We start from the raw sequence: 18,320 nt of genomic DNA on the forward strand, positions 1-18,320 counted from the left end.
ATGCCAATAAAGCCCCTTGAATTGAATTGAATTGAGAGAGAGAGAGAGAGAGAGAGAGAGAGAGAGAGAGAGAGAGAGTAACGAAAGGGAAGGCAAGGTAGCGCGCCAATAATGTTAGTTTCACTCCTGATGGAGGCTCCTCAGCCTATCCCTATCCCCTCCCCCTACCTGCCTCCCCCTCTGACACTCCCTCAAGTCCACCTTATTGTTCCCTGCATATCAATGTCATTACATTGAGTTGAAAAGGGAGTCGGCAGAGCAGGGAAAGTGAGTCGACCAACGGACACAGTGAGAGAAGGACCTCCAGGCTAATACTAAAGCTAACCCTTATGTTACTTTGAAGGCTTTGTGAGCACACCTGCAGCAGCTTGACTTCCACTCGTTTAGCCTATCTAGCGTAGCATCCAAGGACCAGGGAGCACTGTATAGTGATCCCCATAGCTCACACCTCCTCCGTGGTACACCCCCCCCCCCAGTCATCCAGCTTGGCATGAAGATGTGTTTTAGTCTACAGAAGGCTGGACCAAATACACTGTAATACACTACAAAGAGAAAGAGAGGGGATAATCTGGCAAAATCATCATTAAACCGGTAAGAACAAACTTTTTCAGGAATTGTATAGCTGTTGTTGAGTATAGTACAAACAATGCTATGGATGATATTTTAACAGCAATACCGGGAAGTGGTACCATGAAATAAACATGTGAGATTGTCACAACTGGTAAATACAGGATAAAAACAGGATAAAACATGATAAAGACACGATAAGAGTTGTAGGATGTGTTTTTTTTTCACGTGGGTCAATTAACTTCATATTAGACGGTGCAAGTATTAAGCAGAGCAGTATGCTGTTGCACACCTCACGTTTCTGAGGATCAAGTTACGTGTACTTTACAATTGGAGAACAGGTAAAGCAGCAATGGAAGAGAGGCAGTTTAACTGTCTACTCTATAGGCTTCAACAGATGACCTCACAATAAACCCGGCTGAAGAACACAACGGCCACGCTAGTCAGTTGAAAACACCGTCTGCTGCCCTAAAAAGTCAACATAACTCTACTGGCTTTGTTTCATCGTAACATAATGCTCTTACCTTACCATTTAAAAAAGGGAGACCTGGTAACACTTTAAAATAGCTATCATATATAAGCACTGATAAACAATTTATATACTGTTAATAAATAAGTATTTAATTATTTATAAACATTAATATACAGTGCTTTCAGAAAGTATTCACACCCCTCGACTTTTTCCACATTTTGTTGTGTTACAGCCTGAATTTAAAATGTACTAACTTGAGAATTGGTGCCACTGATCTACACACAATATGCCAAAATGCCAACGTGGAATTTTGTTTTTAGAAATAAATAAAACATTAAAAGACAAAATGTCTTGAGTCAATAAGTATTCAACCCCTTTGTTATGGCAAGACTAAATAAGTTCAGGAGTACAAATTTGTTTAACAAGACACATAATAAGTTGCATCGACTCACTCTGTGTGCAATAATAGTGTTTAACATTATTTTTGAATGATTACCTCATCTCTGTACCCCACACATACAGATACTTTTAAGGTCCCTCAGTCGAATATTGATTTTCAAGCATAGATTCAACCAAAAAGACCAGGGAGATTTTCCAATGCCTCGCAAAGAAGGGCACCTATTGGTACATGGGTAAACATTAAAACAGACATTGAATATCCCTTTGAGCATGGTGAAGTTACTAATTACACTTTGGATTGTGTATCAGTACACCCAGTAACAAAGATAGTGTCCTTCCGAACTCAGTTGCCAGAGAGGAAGGAAACCGCTCAAGGATTTCACCATGAGGCCAATTTTAAAACAGTTACATGGTAAAATGGCTGTGATCGGAGAAAACTGAGGATGGAACAACAACATTGTAGTTGCTCCACAACACTAACCTAAATGACAGAGTGAAAAGAAGGATGTCTGTACAGAATAAGAATATTCCACAAGATGCATCCTGTTTGCAGTAATGCACTAAAGTATTACAGCAAAAAAAACTGGCTAAGAAATGTAACTTTTTGCCCTGAATACAAAGCATTATGCTTGTGGCAAATCCAACACAACACTGAGTACCACTTTTGTGGCTCTCTCATGTTATGGATATGCTCGTCACCGGCAAGGACTAGGGAGTGTTTTTTAGGATAAAAATAATTGGAATAAAGCTTAGCACAGGCATAATCCTAGAGGAAAACCTGATTCAGTCTGCTTTCCAACAGACACAAGTAGATAAATTCACCTTTCAGCAGGACCATAACCTAAAATTCAAGAACAAATATACACTGGAGTTGCTTACCAAGACGACATTGAATGTTCCTGAGTGGCAGAGTTACAGTTTTGACTTAAATCGTCTTGAAAATCCATGGCAAGACTTGAAAATGGCTGTCTGTCAATGATCAACAACCAATTTGTGCTTAAAGAATTTAGAAAAGAATAATGGGCAGATATTGTACAATCCAGGTGTGCAAAGCTCTTAGAGACTTAACATTACCCAGAAAGACTCACAGCTAAATCGCTGCCAAATGGGATTCTAACATGTATTGACTCAAGGGGTTGAATACTTATCTAATCAAGATGTTTTATTTTTCATTAATCTTTAAAAAATAACAGAGTATTTTATGTAAAAAAAGACAAATCCATTTGAATCCCAATTTGTAACACAACAAAATGTGTAAAAAGTCAAGGGGTGTGAATACATTCTGATGGCACTGTATAATGGTTTATTCATGTAAGTTATTATACAATGTTACCAAAACTTTAAACAAGCTAAGATTCCACTCTGAAACACACTAATTTCAAAATATCTTAACTCAAGCAGCATGTATAGATTTGGAGGCAGTGACAAAACCAGGTCAGTCGGCTAAGCTGGCGACAGGGCAGAAATGTGTAGCTGATAGCCAAAGCGGGTCATATAGATAGTGACAGGGAGAGTAGGGAGCACAAGTGTTCAAGGCAAAACAAAGGCTCTTCTGCCTCATGCTCCTATGGTAGACAATAAGGTTCCAACTTGCCTGACAGAAATTCGGTTAATGACTAACTGTCATTTGTCCCGCACACTAAAATGTGCCCCTAAGCACCTGATCTATAGTGTTGTGGTTTGTTGACTGTTAAATAAACCTGATTGTTCCAGTTAAGAGTTAGGGAGGGTAAGCTGATCCTAGCTCTGTGCTTCGTTGGTAACTTATACCTGAATTGCAAACAGTGGATTGGTGATTGTGGTAGGACTCAGTTAAAAGTGGTTTAAACAAGTTTAATTGACAAGAAATACGTTTTTATCAGCTCCATTAAAGTGAAGGTTGGAATGAAATCCATAGGCCACAAACAAGCTGGAGATATTCTCACTAGGTCCACTTAGTGATTGTTGTCCATATTTCCCAATGTCAGAGCAGTTGCTACATTGTAGTTTGCGGAGGAGGTTTGGGTGGTCCACCGAGACCTCTATTTGAGGGCCTTAAATTGTTACGGTCTGTGATATGGTGGTGAGAGAGAGAGCGAGAAAGAGGAGGCCTGGGCAGAGGCTGGCCCTGCAGGAATGCCAAGGGTAGATGGAGCGATGAGAGGAGGAGGAGAACAAGCAGGCACATTGTGTCAGCCGGCTGGCAGAGCTGGGGCCGGACAGAGAGAGACAGGGGTAGGGCTGCCCCCGCAGGGCACGGCGAGGGGAACACCTGCAACTCAACCACCCCCCACGTCCCACGTCGCCCCCTCATCACAGCTCTCACCTGTCCTGTACCTACTAGCTACCTACCTATCCTAAAGGAACACAAGTGTCAATCACACTCGAACCAATACCAGACAGTTTGCCATTTGTCAGGCATACATAGTTACAGCTATTCTGACTGCTTCTATACAACAGTAATCCAATCATGTTTTTTAACACTTATCCCATACCCATGTTTCTATGATAACAACCCCCCCCCAAGACTGACAGCTGGCTGGGTGACTTAGAAGTTCTGGCCAGAGGGAGGTCTCTGTCATGGGTGCTCATGCTGACGTCTGTGAGAACAGGGAGTAACAAAGCACTCTGTGTCCGTCCCTAGTACTGCCTGATGAGAGTCCCACATAACCATTCCCCCGTCACTAGAAAGATGCTTTCAACAGCTGGGGCCTCGTTCAGCCGGCGCACAATGTTTGTGGAACGCTCAGATGCTCTTGTTATAGATGATGTGTTAAACTGTTTGGATCATAAAAATCCTTGTGCCTTCTTATTTATAGACCTTCCCAAGGCCTTTGACACCGTTGACCATCACATTCTCATTTAAAGGCTGACTGAAATAGGCCTGGATCAGGCGTCTTGCGAGTGGTTTGAAAATGATCTGTCAGACAGGACTCAATGTGTGATCTCTGATGGTTTTAACTCTAGTTTCCTGGATATGACAAAAACTGTACCGCAGGGGTCAGTCGTGGGGCCTGTTCTCTTTACTATTAATGAAAATAATATTTGGTCTATCTGTTAAAATTTGTAATATGAATCTGTATGCAGATGACAAGGTTATTGATCAGGCTGTTAGAGCTGCAATCTGACTATTTTACCTTACAGAGAGCCCTGGTTGGTTTAAAACTTGTACTTAATGCGGGCAAGACTAAATGCATGTTGTTCTCTAGTTCTCGCAAGAATGTTTCAGAGATGGACTACATATTTATTCATTGGATGGTTCTCCCATTGATAGGTTCCTACCTACAAGTATCTGGGAATTTGGATTGACAAAGACAGTGTTTTTTTAAAAAACATATGGATGAGCTAGTTAAAAAGCTATGATTTAAAGTGGCCTTCTTTTTTGGAAATAGACCTTACCTCTCCCTAAATAATAGGAAGCAGATTGTACAGTCAACTTTCCTGCCAGTTCTTGATTATGGTGACACCATTTACCAGATTGCAGCAGCCACTAGTCTTAAACCTTTGGATGCAGTCTACCACAGCGCCGTTCATTTTATCCCTGGGGACAGGTTTAATACTCACCACTGTATCCTGTATCAAAAGTTTGGCTGGTCTTCATTAAAGTCCCGTAGATCAATTGATTACTCCATTTTTCCTTTACAAAGCCCTACTACACAAGTTCCAACTTACCGAAATTTGCTGCCAACGTATTAAAGAATGAGCGACCAAACCCGCTCGCAGGATTGGTTAACTCTTGAGGTCCCTCTGGTCTCAACCAATTTAAAATCCTCCTTTAGTTTTAGTGCCCCCCCCATTGTTGGAATAACCTACAAAATGGATTCCCTGGTGCCGCTAGGGCAGTTTAAGACTCTGGTATTGAATTAATTCATTGAGGATTGCAGTTGTTTCGATAGATTGTAGGGTTTTAATTGTTGAAATTGTGGTGTTGAGGTTGTGGTTATTTTTTATTCTTCTTGTTTTAATTATAATGTAAATTGTTCTTCCTGTTGTGAGAAAAAAACTTGTACTCAGGGCACCATTGGGAATCAGACCCTGGTCTCCATTGGGCTACCCTGAAGAAGAAAAAAATCTGATATAGGTTTCCAGGTCACCCCTTGTAAAAGAGGTATCTTAATTCAAGGGTCGTTCCTGGTTAAACAAAAGTGATAGAAAATATAGAAATATATTATGTGGAACAAAGAAGCCTCTGACATGTAGAATGAGGAATCGTGTCAGTTCTATTAATGCCGTTAATGACAACGTTTCCCGGATGAACGTGGCCCAGGAAATGGAAGAGGTTGCTCAGGGACTTTAGTGGGTTTAGTGAATGGATGTCAATCAGCCCCATACTGGATAAAGTAGAGAGTAAGCAAGAAATGAATTGTAGATGGCATGGTCTGATATTAAAAGCAAAAAAATACATTTAAATTATAGACATATTTATATTCTACCAAATGCCGAATTATTTGTGACTTCTGTGTAACCTCTTGAATAGTTCAGAATGTAATCGTATTCTGAAGGGAATAACATAATGGTATTGCAACTCCGCCTGCATGGGGTCATAAACCTTAAACCTACACAAAAATCACAAATATCCTGTGAACAGTTTGGGATTATGTCCACACTGCATGATTTTAAAAATAGATTTTACTCACCATCTGAGCACGTTATTAAGAGATAATCTGCATTTCCATTCATTCTCAGATAATCCACACCAAGTACAAAGAAGAGAAAGGGGGACAACGACTAAAGGAAGTGGGAAAAGGATACAGAACATCCCTTCAAAATGGCGCAGATCCCTCAGGTGTGGCACACCCAGGAAGAGAAAGTGGACCTGGATATAACGGGGGCTGTTGGCAGCCAACCCGAGTGCTCCATCTGCTTCAACACCTACGACAACGTCTTCAAGACACCCAAGCTGCTGGACTGTGCCCACACCTTCTGCCTCGAGTGTCTGTCACGCCTCATGGCCATTTCACTGGGAGAGCAGGAAGAAGGAGGCAGCAGCAAGATCATGTGTCCCTTCTGCCGCCATCCCACCCTCCTGACCAAGGAGGGTCCCCCGGCCCTGGCCACCAGCAGCGAGGTACTGTGTAAGCTGCCCAGCCACCAGCAGCACGAGGAGCCTGTGTGGCTAGACGGAGAGAAGCTGTGCTACAAACGGGCCTTGGAGGCCAGCCCCGAGGCCTCTAGCTCCACCTCGACCTTCTGCATCTGCATCAACATAGGGGCCAGCAAAGCAGGCGAGGTCCCGGCTCAGACACGCCCCCACAACACGGCCTTTATGAGGCGTCTGACCAGCTGTAGGCGGCTGCTGCTCTTCATGGTGCTGATGGTGCTGCTAGTGGTCATCGTGCTGTGGCCCCTGCAGTGCATCGTCACCACAGGCAACATGTACTGCATGCCTCGCCCTGTGGGCTCAATACAAGGCTCCATCACCACCACAGCTACCCCATTCACCAGCATAAACCATTCCACAAAGGGAGCCTTTCATTAAAATACATGTATGTAGTATGCCAGATTCCACATTCTCCTTCAGCTCCACTAAAGGGTATCGAGCCACAGCCCCCCCGGATATAGACTGGAAAGAGAACAACTGTGAGAAACTCTGCACACTCTATCCAGTTGTTTTAGCAATTGATATTGGCATGCTCAGCGTCATTATTCTGACAAGGAAGTTAGAAATTCATACATGAATTCCAATTCTTGCACTTTGATTAACTGATTTTCCTTTTTTTTTCTTCATAACGTTATTTTGCTGTAGAAATATAATATGTGGATAAAATGTGTTGTAATATTCAGACACAGACCATCTGGGTGAAATTTATTAATTTCTACATTATCAGATCTGATGGCCACAGTGCATTCCCAACTCAAAATGTTCAGTTTTTAAGAAAAATGTGCAAGTTTAGCTGTCTTATTACTATTTTGAAAAAATGGTATGCCAAAACATGAAATTGTAAGTGTATATACATGTATAGTTGATTGTACTATTTTGATATATATTTTGTTTACAAAATGACAATAAATGAAAAACAGGCATGGTCAAGGTTTTAGTTCTGAAAAATATTCTGTATGTCACGGTTTTCCTCCTCTTCGTCTGAAGAAGAGAGGCGAGAAGGATCGGAGGACCAATATACGGCGTGGTAAGTGTCCATGGTTTTAATAGGAAAACTCAAACATGAACACAACTACAAAACAATAAACGAGAAAACCGAAACAGTCCTAACTGGTGCATAAAACACAAAGACAGGAAACAATAACCCACAAAATACCCAAAGAATATGGCTGCCTAAATATGGTTCCCAATCAGAGACAACGATAAACACCTGCCTCTGATTGAGAACCACTCTAGGCAACCATAGACTTACCTAGACAACTAAACTGAACACAACCCCGTTAATCTAATAATCCCCTAGACAAGACGAACACAATAAATCACCCATGTCACACCCTGGCCTAAACCAAAAATAATAAAGAAAACAAAGATAACTAAGGCCAGGGCGGGACACTGTAGCTTTGTTTATGATAGTCTTTGAACAAAATGAAATACAGTAGACATGGGTTGTTGGCCGTGGTAGGAACTAATGATTACTGGACGATCATTCCCCACTTGCTGTTAGGATCTTATCTGGGCACACACCAGTAATCTGTAAGGATTTTCCAAATACACAATGATTATTACTAACAACAAGGTGTTGTAAACTGCTTCAATGAAATTGTGAACCCTTCCTCATAGATTAAGGAGTGGTCATAACAGTAAGGAGTGGAATTTCCTGTATTGGTGTGAAATTACTGGATAGGTGTGTACAGGAGACCAAAGGTGAGGTCTGGGGGAGAAACTCAAATGCATTTCCTTGATTCCTTGCGTCCTCTTTGTTTCCTTCTCAAAATCCATTGGTTGAAATAGTGATTGTATAGATTCTATTTTGTAGAGTCTTTGTGATGCAAGGTCACAAGTGTTGTGTTGTTCCACAAAACGAGTGCCTTTGATATTTTAAGTAGAAACTGTGCACCAGTATTGATTATTTTACTATTAATAAAGACTTGCTAAATTGTAAAAATTCAGCATTTTGGCAAGTCCCTTTGTGCACCTTCTGACTTCTAGGAAGATTTTAATCCACTTAACCCCCAAATTCCTTAAAGTTTCCTGCATCATTGTAAATCCTTAGTTATTTTGTTGCTTTGACAAAGTCATTTCTGGAGAATATTATTGACAGTATTTCATGCGACCAGTGAAACATTTGAAGGTTAAACAAGACCTGTCCTTAAGGTCGACTCTGATAAGTGAACTGAACTCATTTTAATATGGTGAAACGATTCCTTATAAAATATTTTTTCAAAAGAAGCATTGAACATCTAGTCAAATTCTAGTGTAAAAGCAGGTGAGTTGGTTCTACTTTTTTTGGCCGTTTTCTGGTGTTTTGTGGTGGAAAACTGAGCAGGCTGAGCATCACGCACCAACCATGTTAGCCATAGATGGACAGGTTCGAAATGTTTTAACATGGCTGATTTAAGATGAAATCGTCAACTGTGTTATGGTCAACACTGTTACATTATTCGGCACTTAATAGGCACTTACTATCCTCATTTTAAATGTTTTATTTAACCTTGCGATGGTAACGTGTTATTTATTAAGTTGAACTAGTGCTCTTTTGATCAAAGTATATTGGTCACATACACAGTATAGTTTATGTCAGTGTGTGCAGCGAAAATGCTTATTTTACTAGCTCCTAACAATGCAGTAAAATGCCAAACAAGTACAAAAAAAAAATTTTATATTATATATATATTCCAGAAATGTCAGAATCCAGTTGACATTCCAAATGGCCCTGTAACAGTAGTTCAAATGCAATCTATATGTACATTATATACACCGGATGAACTTACACCAGATACACTAAGAACGATATGTACAGCAGTAGATATATTAGAGTGACCTATATCAATAATCCAGTATATACATAAATATGTAGTGTGTACAGTATAAACAGCGTAACTAAAACGCAGTAGTAGAAATATGTTGAGAATATAATATTTAAATACACAGCGTAAAACAGGAAGTGTCTGGTGGTTTAATGTCTCTATAACATGGGACAGCAGCGTTGGCTATGTATGTGTTTGAGTGTGTGTGTGTGTGTGTGTGTGTGATATGCCAGGTGATGTGCGCACACACACAGTCTAGAGATTGCTGTTCAACAGTCTGATGGTCTGGTATTAGAAGCTGTTCAACAGTCTGATGGTAATAGAATCTGTTCAACAGTCTGATGGTAATAGAAGCTGTTCAAAAGTCTGATGGTAATAGAAGCTGTTCAACAGTCTGATGGTAATAGAAGCTGTTCAACAGTCTGATGGTCTGGTAATAGAAGCTGTGCAACAGTCTGGTGGCCTGGTAATAGAAGCTGTTTTTCACTCTCTGTGTCCCGGCTCTGATGTACCTGTTCTGACTCCTTTTTTAAAGAATTTCATGTTATCACAGATGACTTGACATGGACCAACAACACCACCACTCTTGTCAAGAGGGCACAACAGCACCTATAATTCATAAGGCGGCTGAAGAACTTTGACATGCCACCCTGGGTCCTCTCCAAATACTACCGCTGCGCCATCGAGAGTGTCCTGACCAGTTGTTCACAGCCTGGTACAGGAATGGTTCCATCCACGACCGCAAGGCTCTCCAGTGGGTGGTATTATTTCTTATTGTCTTTGCATCGTCGAGAAGGAACCTGCAAGTAAGCATTTCATTGGACTGTGTACACCATGTGTATCCTGTACTCACAACTAATAAAACTTGGAAAATTATGTAAAATAGAACGTATTTTGCTTTTACCTAATAAATAACCAATGTCTTGTAGAACAAAATCAGTCCACATCTCCCTGCATATAAAGGGAAGGTTGTGCCATCTGTCCACGGACATCAGCGACAGGAAGTCCCATTATATCAGCACACAAGAAGGCACTTGACATATTTCATTCATAGATTTTTATTAAACTATTACATTTTTAATCATTTTGTCGTCATTTCAGACATTCTCATTGCATCAGCGCTATAAGCCTGGACAGAAGGCGTTAAGGCTGAGCCAGTGCAAGAGGGAAAAACAGTCACCTGAATACAGGAACAGTCAGTATACCACTACTCAAATCAGGCATATCGCAACCAACTATGTCAACATCATATTCAAGTAAATTAAGGAGCAGAAATAAAATAACTCATCATTTCTGTGTACTTTCAAGAACACCTGCTTAACTGACAATTCATTATCATTATGTTATTATCAACGGTGTAATAACACCAAATAGAAACTAAAATAATAACAATAATCAAACAAATAATCTTACACAATATAAAATGCACCAACAGGAAATGTAAAATTCGAAACACCTCAGTAAATGAAAATAAAATTTACAACACCGATGTCATACTTCTAGCAGACTGTCAACATACTGTACTCTTTTAAAACAGCCAATGGGCATCCTGACAGTCACAGATCACAAGTCTGGAGCTACCGCATTTAGCCATTTTTAATAGAATTTCAAGTATTGAAGTGTTAAGAGCGAACACTAATTTCCACTTTAGTCAAATTTTCACATAGTCTCCCACTGACATCAATGCATAACTCAATGAAAATTCATCCTTAAGCTAAGTAGGATTCACCCCTCAATGTTTCACCACATCATACAAAGTTTTGACCCTTAGAGGCAAAGTGAAATACAATAAAAAATCATCAAAAACAGTGCAACATAATTAAAGGACTAATCAATCACATCCAATTGAGCCGACATCCACACAGTAGTAATTTTGGCAGTGCTGTAGGTGGAACAGCGTTAGAGCTGTCAAATGCATAAGTGTTTTCCTATCATTATACATAAAGCGGACATTGCCATTGGCTGCACGGAGTCACATTAAGAGTTCGAAGACTGGAATGTGAGATGTAATCTACACCTCGATTAGGCTGATAGAAATCCTCATTATTTTGTTTAATGATTTTCAATTTGAGCGTCATTATTTCTATGTAGGCTAAACTTTCTCCTTCTGAACTAACGCGAGTGGGACAGGTGTGGCTTTGTGACAATGATCACAAGAGCAGCTGTTCACCGATTTGACAGCTCCAATGCAGTTCCACTTGCTGACACCGCCAAAACATCCCTATGCCAGGGTCGGCTATCACCGGTTAACGCTTGATCTGATCGAATCTAGGCCTAAGAAAATAGAAACTAAACATTTCCATTTTTCATTCATTGGACAAGATTGAAAGTTCGGCAGACAGTTGAACAATGGAGAAGGTTCATTTGACAAAGATTTTCAATGTTCACTTCAGGATAGCATACCATTTATATATAGCATACCACTTATAGCATGAGTATTATATCAACAACTAAACTGCAGCGAAATGTGTCCTATAACACTTAGAATGGACTTACTGAAACATAATTTGAAGGGAAATACTGAAACATCAGACTTTCAGTATTGCGGAAAGTTACTGCACTGGTGTTAGGATGAGCAAGGGATGACGTAGTCAAGCCCTAGTTGAAAGGCCTGAACACTATGTACAAGAACAGCTCTGCACAACCAGCAGACGATACTGCACAGCCTCTATGTAGCCAACCAACAGGGTCACTCAAAGGATGACATCATTGAGCCACTGGCTAAATCCAGTGTGAACACCTTAGACATTAGATTTTTATGCAAAATGCTAAGAATAGTTAAGAAAGAAGCCACTGCCCATTATATATATATATATAACTGAAGGCTCTTTGCTGTGTGGTGTCACCCTTCCTATGACATCACTGATGTCGGTTTTTACTCTCCCAAACAAAGTCAAGCCTGGATTATAACCATCTTGTAAATTACTTTTTGGAGACAAATCTACTCTTTAATCTTGGGCTGTAGGCCATCTGGCCCAGTAATATTCATAAAGACTTCAGTGATGGCAGCCTAGCTGGCATCCTGACATTTCTTCCCTGTTTATTATGCCATTCGATTAGGAGGAAAACCTTCGCTGAAACCAACGGGAGTTACAACCTACACAGAGAGAGAAAGACTGCAGATCCGACCGATTTTATCAATTGACGTTGACCTCAAATTTCTCATAAAACAGGATCTGCAAAGCAACTGCAAATTCAGAGAATTGTGCTTTTTGTCACCTGATAATAATGGAATTGGATCTAACATTAAAAACCATGTCCTGTACATTACAAAATCACACCAATAATAACAATAAAAGAAACAAGAATGAATTGAAAGGACACAGATTAAAACTAAATAAATAGAAAAATTGCACAAGTAAATTGGTGCTTCAAGCTCCCCCTCCTTGAGCTTCAAGCTCCCCCTTCCAGCAACCACAGGACAAGAAACAAAATGGAGTCCAGAGAGGAGCTCATTATCATTGATTGAATAGGCTCTCAGTAGCTGTGATGGTGGAAGCACTAAGTAGATGAGCATGGCACAAAAGACCACAGGTGGAACCAATAAGATAAACAAATCAGCTCCCCACTGACAAAGGCCCATTAAGAATATCCTGACTTTCCTCTTGCCTTTCATGGGAAAGGGACGTGTAAGGACTTTGCTTGTCCGTGCCAGTGCCTCAGTGGTAGCAGATCACGTCACTGTTTCCCCGCCATTACTCAACGCTGCAGTAATGACTGCTGCTAGCAAAAACAGAACATCGCTAGAGTCTTTGGTTCAAGTAGATGATAGCCAGCAGTGAGAGTGAGCACTTTGAATTGAATTGAATTGAGAGAGAGAGAGAGCGAGCGAGCGAGCAGGGATTCCAACAGCGCAAAGAGAAACGGCATAGCTTTACCCTTACCGTTTCTTGTCTCGTCCACCCCATTCATGGTTGAACACGATGGAGGAAAACATCACTTGAACATTGAGTACACCATTGTTTGTTTCTCGTGTTGATTTAGTTCGAGTCGACAGAAATAAGCAATGGACATTTGTTGGGTTGGTTGGTGGGTTAGGGGATGAGATGGAACAACTGTGGGACCAAATACGGGGGTTACATACATGTCTGTAGACGAGGCACTTTGTCCGTAGACAGGAGAGGTTGTAGAGACTTGAAGTCATTCAGAGAGCGAGAGAGATGGGGGGGGGGGGGTGGAGATAGAAGGACAAGAGCACTGTGCTGTACCCCTCTATCCTTGGAGAGGGAGGCTCCAGACAGCCAGCATGGCAGCGGGAGGGGTTCCACTGCCAGAGGGTCAGGGGCCAGAGCTCCACAGGTCCCCCATGGTGCGCTGGCGAAGCGGCACCTCTGTTGAAACTGAAGCACACACAAACGGCACACCGCTTCAGACATACACAGTACCACTCTGCATAGAAACGCACAACAAACAGTTGTCCGCATGACATCCTAATAAATATTTGAATCACTATGATGGTCAACAGCAAAATGTGTTTTTGTGACATCTTCCCTCATCTGATTATTTATTTACCCCCCCCCCCAGTACCCAAGGAGCCTGTATATACACAATGACACAGTTGAACCCTGCCTTGGTGTTCCCGGGATCTTTAGAAACTCTTGAAAGGAACCCAACAGTATGCAGAAGTGCATCTCAAATATGTTGGTTTATTAACACTTGACAGATGAGAAGACATAACTGCTTGCTAACATCTCTCCATCTGCGCCCACTCACAGGGTAGCAGAGGATATATCCCAGGCCCACAGCCAATGAGGACCTAACAATTAAGACAGTTATAACCAATCACACACATGCATTCTTTGATAATGCACTGAACAAGTTCATGCACATGGTGCGTTGGCGAAATGTGCATAACACTGCTGTATATTCTTATACACAACATTTCCCTCACCCCACCTGCGTTGTTTTTTCGGATATCGGCTCTACTGTAATCATTGTACTCAGTTGAAGAGTGCTAAATCTGATTGAAATGTTAAGTTTAACCACCCTATTAAACTTGTATATCCTCCTAACCTCCACATCTTCTGTACGTTGTTATAGTTTGTTATGCAAACCGTTTTATGACACAAAGAACATTTGTCAAAACAGACAATAAAACGCCTTCTTAAATCTTCTTTGCCAATAATGATTATTTTTCCTATTACCAATTAAACTGTTTATTGTTGGTTACTTTCTAAATGTAATCCGTTAGTTACTAGTTACCTAGCCAAATTCAGAATCAGTAATATAACGTTTGGATTACCCAAACTCTAATATAATCTGATTACTTTCAGTTACTTTTAAAATGGTGTTCCCCTAAAGAGGTATTAGAAGAAGTTTGTAGGAATATTACCAGTTGAATGACATTGTAGGATAAATCAATGTTAGAGTTTACATAGCTGGCCATAAATGGATGTTGCATTTTCGTTTATGGGTAAATACACTTAGGTTGGAGTCATTAAAACTCATTTTTCAACCACTCCACAAATTTCTTGTTAATGACCTATAGTTTTGACAAGTCGGTTAGGACATCTACTTTGTGCATGACACAAGTCATTATTCCAACAATTGTTTACAGACAGATTATTTCACTGTATAACAATTCCAGTGGGTCAGAAGTTTACATACACTAAGTTGACTGTGCCTTTAAACACATTGGAAAATTCCAGAAAATTATGTCATAGCTTTAGAAGCTTCTGGCTAATTGACATTTTTGAGTCAATTGTAGGTGTACCAGTGGATGTATTTCAAGGCTTACCTACAAACTCAGTGCCTCTTTGCTTGGCATCATGGGAAAATGACATCAGCCAAGACCCCAGAAATTTTTTTGTAGACCTCCACAAGTCTGTTTCATCCTTGGGAGCAAATTCCAAATGACTGAAGGTACCACGTTCATCTGGACAAACAATAGTACGCAAGTATTAACACCATGGGACCACGCAACCATCATACCGCTCAGGAAGAAGATGCGTTCTGCCTCCTAGATATGAACGTACTTTGGTGCGAAAAGTGCAAATCAATCCCAGAACAACAGCAAAGGACCTTGTGAAGATGCTGGAGGAAACAGGTACAATAGTATCTATATCCACAGTAAAACGAGTCCTATGTCGACATAACCTGAAAGGCCGCTCAGCAAGGAAAAAGCCACTGCTCCAAAACCGCCATAAAAAATCCAGAATACAGTTTGCAACTGCACATGGGGATAAACATCGTACTTTTTGGAGAAATGTCCTCTGGTCTGATGAAACAAAAATAGAACTGTTTGGCCAAAATGACCATTGTTATGTTTGGAGGAAAAAGGGGGAGGCTTGCAAGCCGAAGAACACCATCTCAACCGTGAAGCACGGGTGTGGCAGCATCATGTTGTGGGGGTGCTTTGCTGCAGGAGGGACTGGTGAACTTCACAAAATAGATGGCATCATGAGGCAGAACATTTATGTGGATAGATTGAAGCAACATCTCAAGAAATCAGTCAGGAAGTTAAAGCTTGGGTCACAAATGGGTCTTACAAATGGACAATGACCCCAAGCATACTTCCAAAGTTGTGGCAAAATGACTTAAGGACAACACAGTCAAGGTATTGGAGTGGCCGTCACAAAGCCCTGACCTCAATCCCATAGACGATTTGTGGGCAGAACTGAAAAAGCGTGTGCAAGCAAGGAGGCCTACAAACCTGACTCAGTTACACCAGCTCTGTCAGGAGGAATGGGCCAAAATTCAACCAACTTACTGTGGGAAGCTTGTGGAAGGCTACCCGAAACGTTTGACCCAAGTTAAGCAATTTAAAGGCAATGTTACCAAATACTAATTGAGTATGTAAACTTCTGACCCACTGGGAATGTGATGAAAGAAATAAAAGCTGAAATAAATCAATCATTCTCTCTACTATTATTCTGACATTTCACATTCTTAAAATAGTCAAGATCCTAACTGACCGAAGACAGGGAATTCATACTAGGATTAAATGTCAGGAATTGTGAAAAACTGAGTTTAAATGTATTTGGCTAAGGTGTATGTAAACGTACGACTTCAAAACTAATCTTCTTTCTAACCAAATTCTTTCTACTACAGATAAATAATACGATTAATACGATTTTTACATTAAAACGTCTGTCAGATTTCCAGTCATTCCAATTCATTTAATACCCCTTAATCTTCAAGAATACGACATGGAAATATGGAAATATAGATTAGCCAAATTGTTTTGTACCTGAGCATAATTTATTAGCCTCCTCTGTTGTTTATGATTTTGTTGTCATGGAGGACTGATTGGGCTCATTGCTTTGCGTGGAAAAATAAAGGCTGCTCTCATGGAATGGCATGCTTTGAGCACTACCAAAAAGTGCTATATGCCGTACCTTTTTCCCATGCATATGCTGCATTTGCTATAGGCTTATGTTTTAGTTGGTGACACCATAGAATTAGGAATTAGAAGACTTTATTATTTTAAATACATTTTTTGTCACATACACCAGATAGATAGCTGCAGTGAAATGTGTTGTTTTACAGGGTCAGTCGTAGAAGTAGGGCACCCCTGGAGCAAATGTGGGTTAAGTGCCTTGCTCAAAGGCACGTCAACAGATTTTTCACCTTGTCGGCTTGGTTATTCGAACCAGCGACCTTTCGGTTACTGGCCCAACACTCTAAACGCTAGGCTACCTGCCGCCCAGTATCTAAGGATTTAATACAATCTCTATTGGTGACACTTTGATATCACAATAATTTGCAGTCTATCAAAAGTGCGCGAGTTTAAGCATGCGTCCATTAGGCCTTTGGATTATTTTGTTTATCAGCATGAATTACATTGAGCAATAAAAGCCCCACTCATGGTCTTTGTAAATTAAACTAGTATGGAGCTCAATACCACGGAGGTGTTGGGAGGAACATTTTTCACTGGCTGTCCACTGGTCTCAAAAAAACAAGGATTTATAGGCAGCTTAAACTTCTTAAATTCAACCATTATTGGGTTAAAATACAGAAATACATTTGTGAAGAGCCATCCACAACAACCACAATCCGCAAGGCGCAAATAGCTAAACGAGAGAGCAGCAGTGTGATTCACATCAATGCTCTATGTAGATATCAATAATAAGCAATATCCGTATCGCCTGTAGGCTACACCGCTGCTGTCACCCTTACCTCCAAGCGTTTATTCAAATTGGATAATCTTTGGATGCAGACAGCAGTCACACCATTGAAAGACATAGCTTGGACTGTAGCCTATAAATGTCTATTCCTGCTCTTTTCCCCGCGATCCATCAAACGCATTTGACACATTCGCTCAGGCGGAACAAACAAAAACTGATTTGAATGCAATTGAGAAAACAGAAAGGTGTTTTTTCCCCCGCAAACCACCTTTAAAAGTAAAACTGAATTCAAAAGTAATCCTAGAAGTAATCATCTAGTTTTTCAACAGTATCTGTAATCTGATTACAATATATTTGCTGGTAAAGTAATGGATTACCCTCTTTTTTGGGGGGTACATGTAATCCATTATTCCCTAACCCTGTAAATCAAATAGAGCAATTATATGGAGCAGTTCAACAAAAAGTTAAGAATGATTTAGCTCAGAAAATAACAATAACACATTACTTAGGTATGCCGGTATGATGCTTCGCAACTTGTTATAAGCAGGTATGATCCTTTATATCTTATATAATGTATAACTAAACAAGCCACAGTAATTTAACACTCACAGAGAGGTTGAGAGAGGCAGAGGTCTGTGGCTGGACTTTTACTTCCTGGTGTTACTGCTGTTCCCAGAGGTACTTGGGTTCTTGATGTTCAGGTTCTCATACACAGCGGACGGGTCGTCGTTCGTCACCCTGCATCACACAACAATGGACACGCGCACACACACACAGGCAGGCAGGCAGGCACACACAGACAGGCAGGCAGGCACACACACACAGGCAGGCAGGCACACACACACAGGCAGGCAGGCACAGACACACAGGCAGGCAGGCACAGACACACACAGGCAGGCACACACACACAGGCAGGCATGCACAGACAC

At 40.8% G+C, this 18,320-nt stretch overlaps 2 protein-coding genes across 3 annotated transcripts in view; one reads left to right on the forward strand and one right to left on the reverse strand.

Moving 5' to 3' along the window:
• Positions 1 to 232: 232 nt before the first annotated feature.
• Positions 233 to 7,448, forward strand: LOC135504498 (RING finger protein 223-like). Its single transcript, XM_064923142.1, has 2 exons — positions 233 to 591; positions 6,104 to 7,448. The coding sequence occupies exon 2, from the start codon at positions 6,186 to 6,188 to the stop codon at positions 6,894 to 6,896; it is 711 nt and encodes a 236-aa protein (XP_064779214.1). The 5' UTR covers positions 233 to 591; positions 6,104 to 6,185; the 3' UTR covers positions 6,897 to 7,448.
• Positions 7,449 to 10,367: 2,919 nt separating this feature from the next.
• The window catches only part of LOC135504499 (tyrosine-protein phosphatase non-receptor type 11-like), a 58,056-nt gene continuing 50,103 nt past the window's right edge, over positions 10,368 to 18,320 (reverse strand). For both annotated transcript variants that reach the window (XM_064923144.1, XM_064923143.1), the window contains exons 15-16: positions 18,001 to 18,129; positions 10,368 to 13,665 (exon numbers count right to left, since the gene is read on the reverse strand). In XM_064923144.1, the coding sequence (XP_064779216.1) occupies positions 18,039 to 18,129 (91 nt within the window). In that variant the 3' untranslated portion in view covers positions 10,368 to 13,665; positions 18,001 to 18,038. The remainder of the gene's footprint in view (positions 13,666 to 18,000; positions 18,130 to 18,320) is intronic.

This window comes from Oncorhynchus masou, chromosome 18 (genome assembly GCF_036934945.1).
Source record: "Oncorhynchus masou masou isolate Uvic2021 chromosome 18, UVic_Omas_1.1, whole genome shotgun sequence".
Classification (NCBI taxonomy): domain Eukaryota; kingdom Metazoa; phylum Chordata; class Actinopteri; order Salmoniformes; family Salmonidae; genus Oncorhynchus; species Oncorhynchus masou.

What these genes read in the sequence shown, in the direction of transcription:
- LOC135504498 (XM_064923142.1), top strand. Translation starts at nt 6,186, where the DNA reads ATGGCGCAGATCCCTCAGGTGTGGCACACCCAGGAAGAGAAAGTGGAC.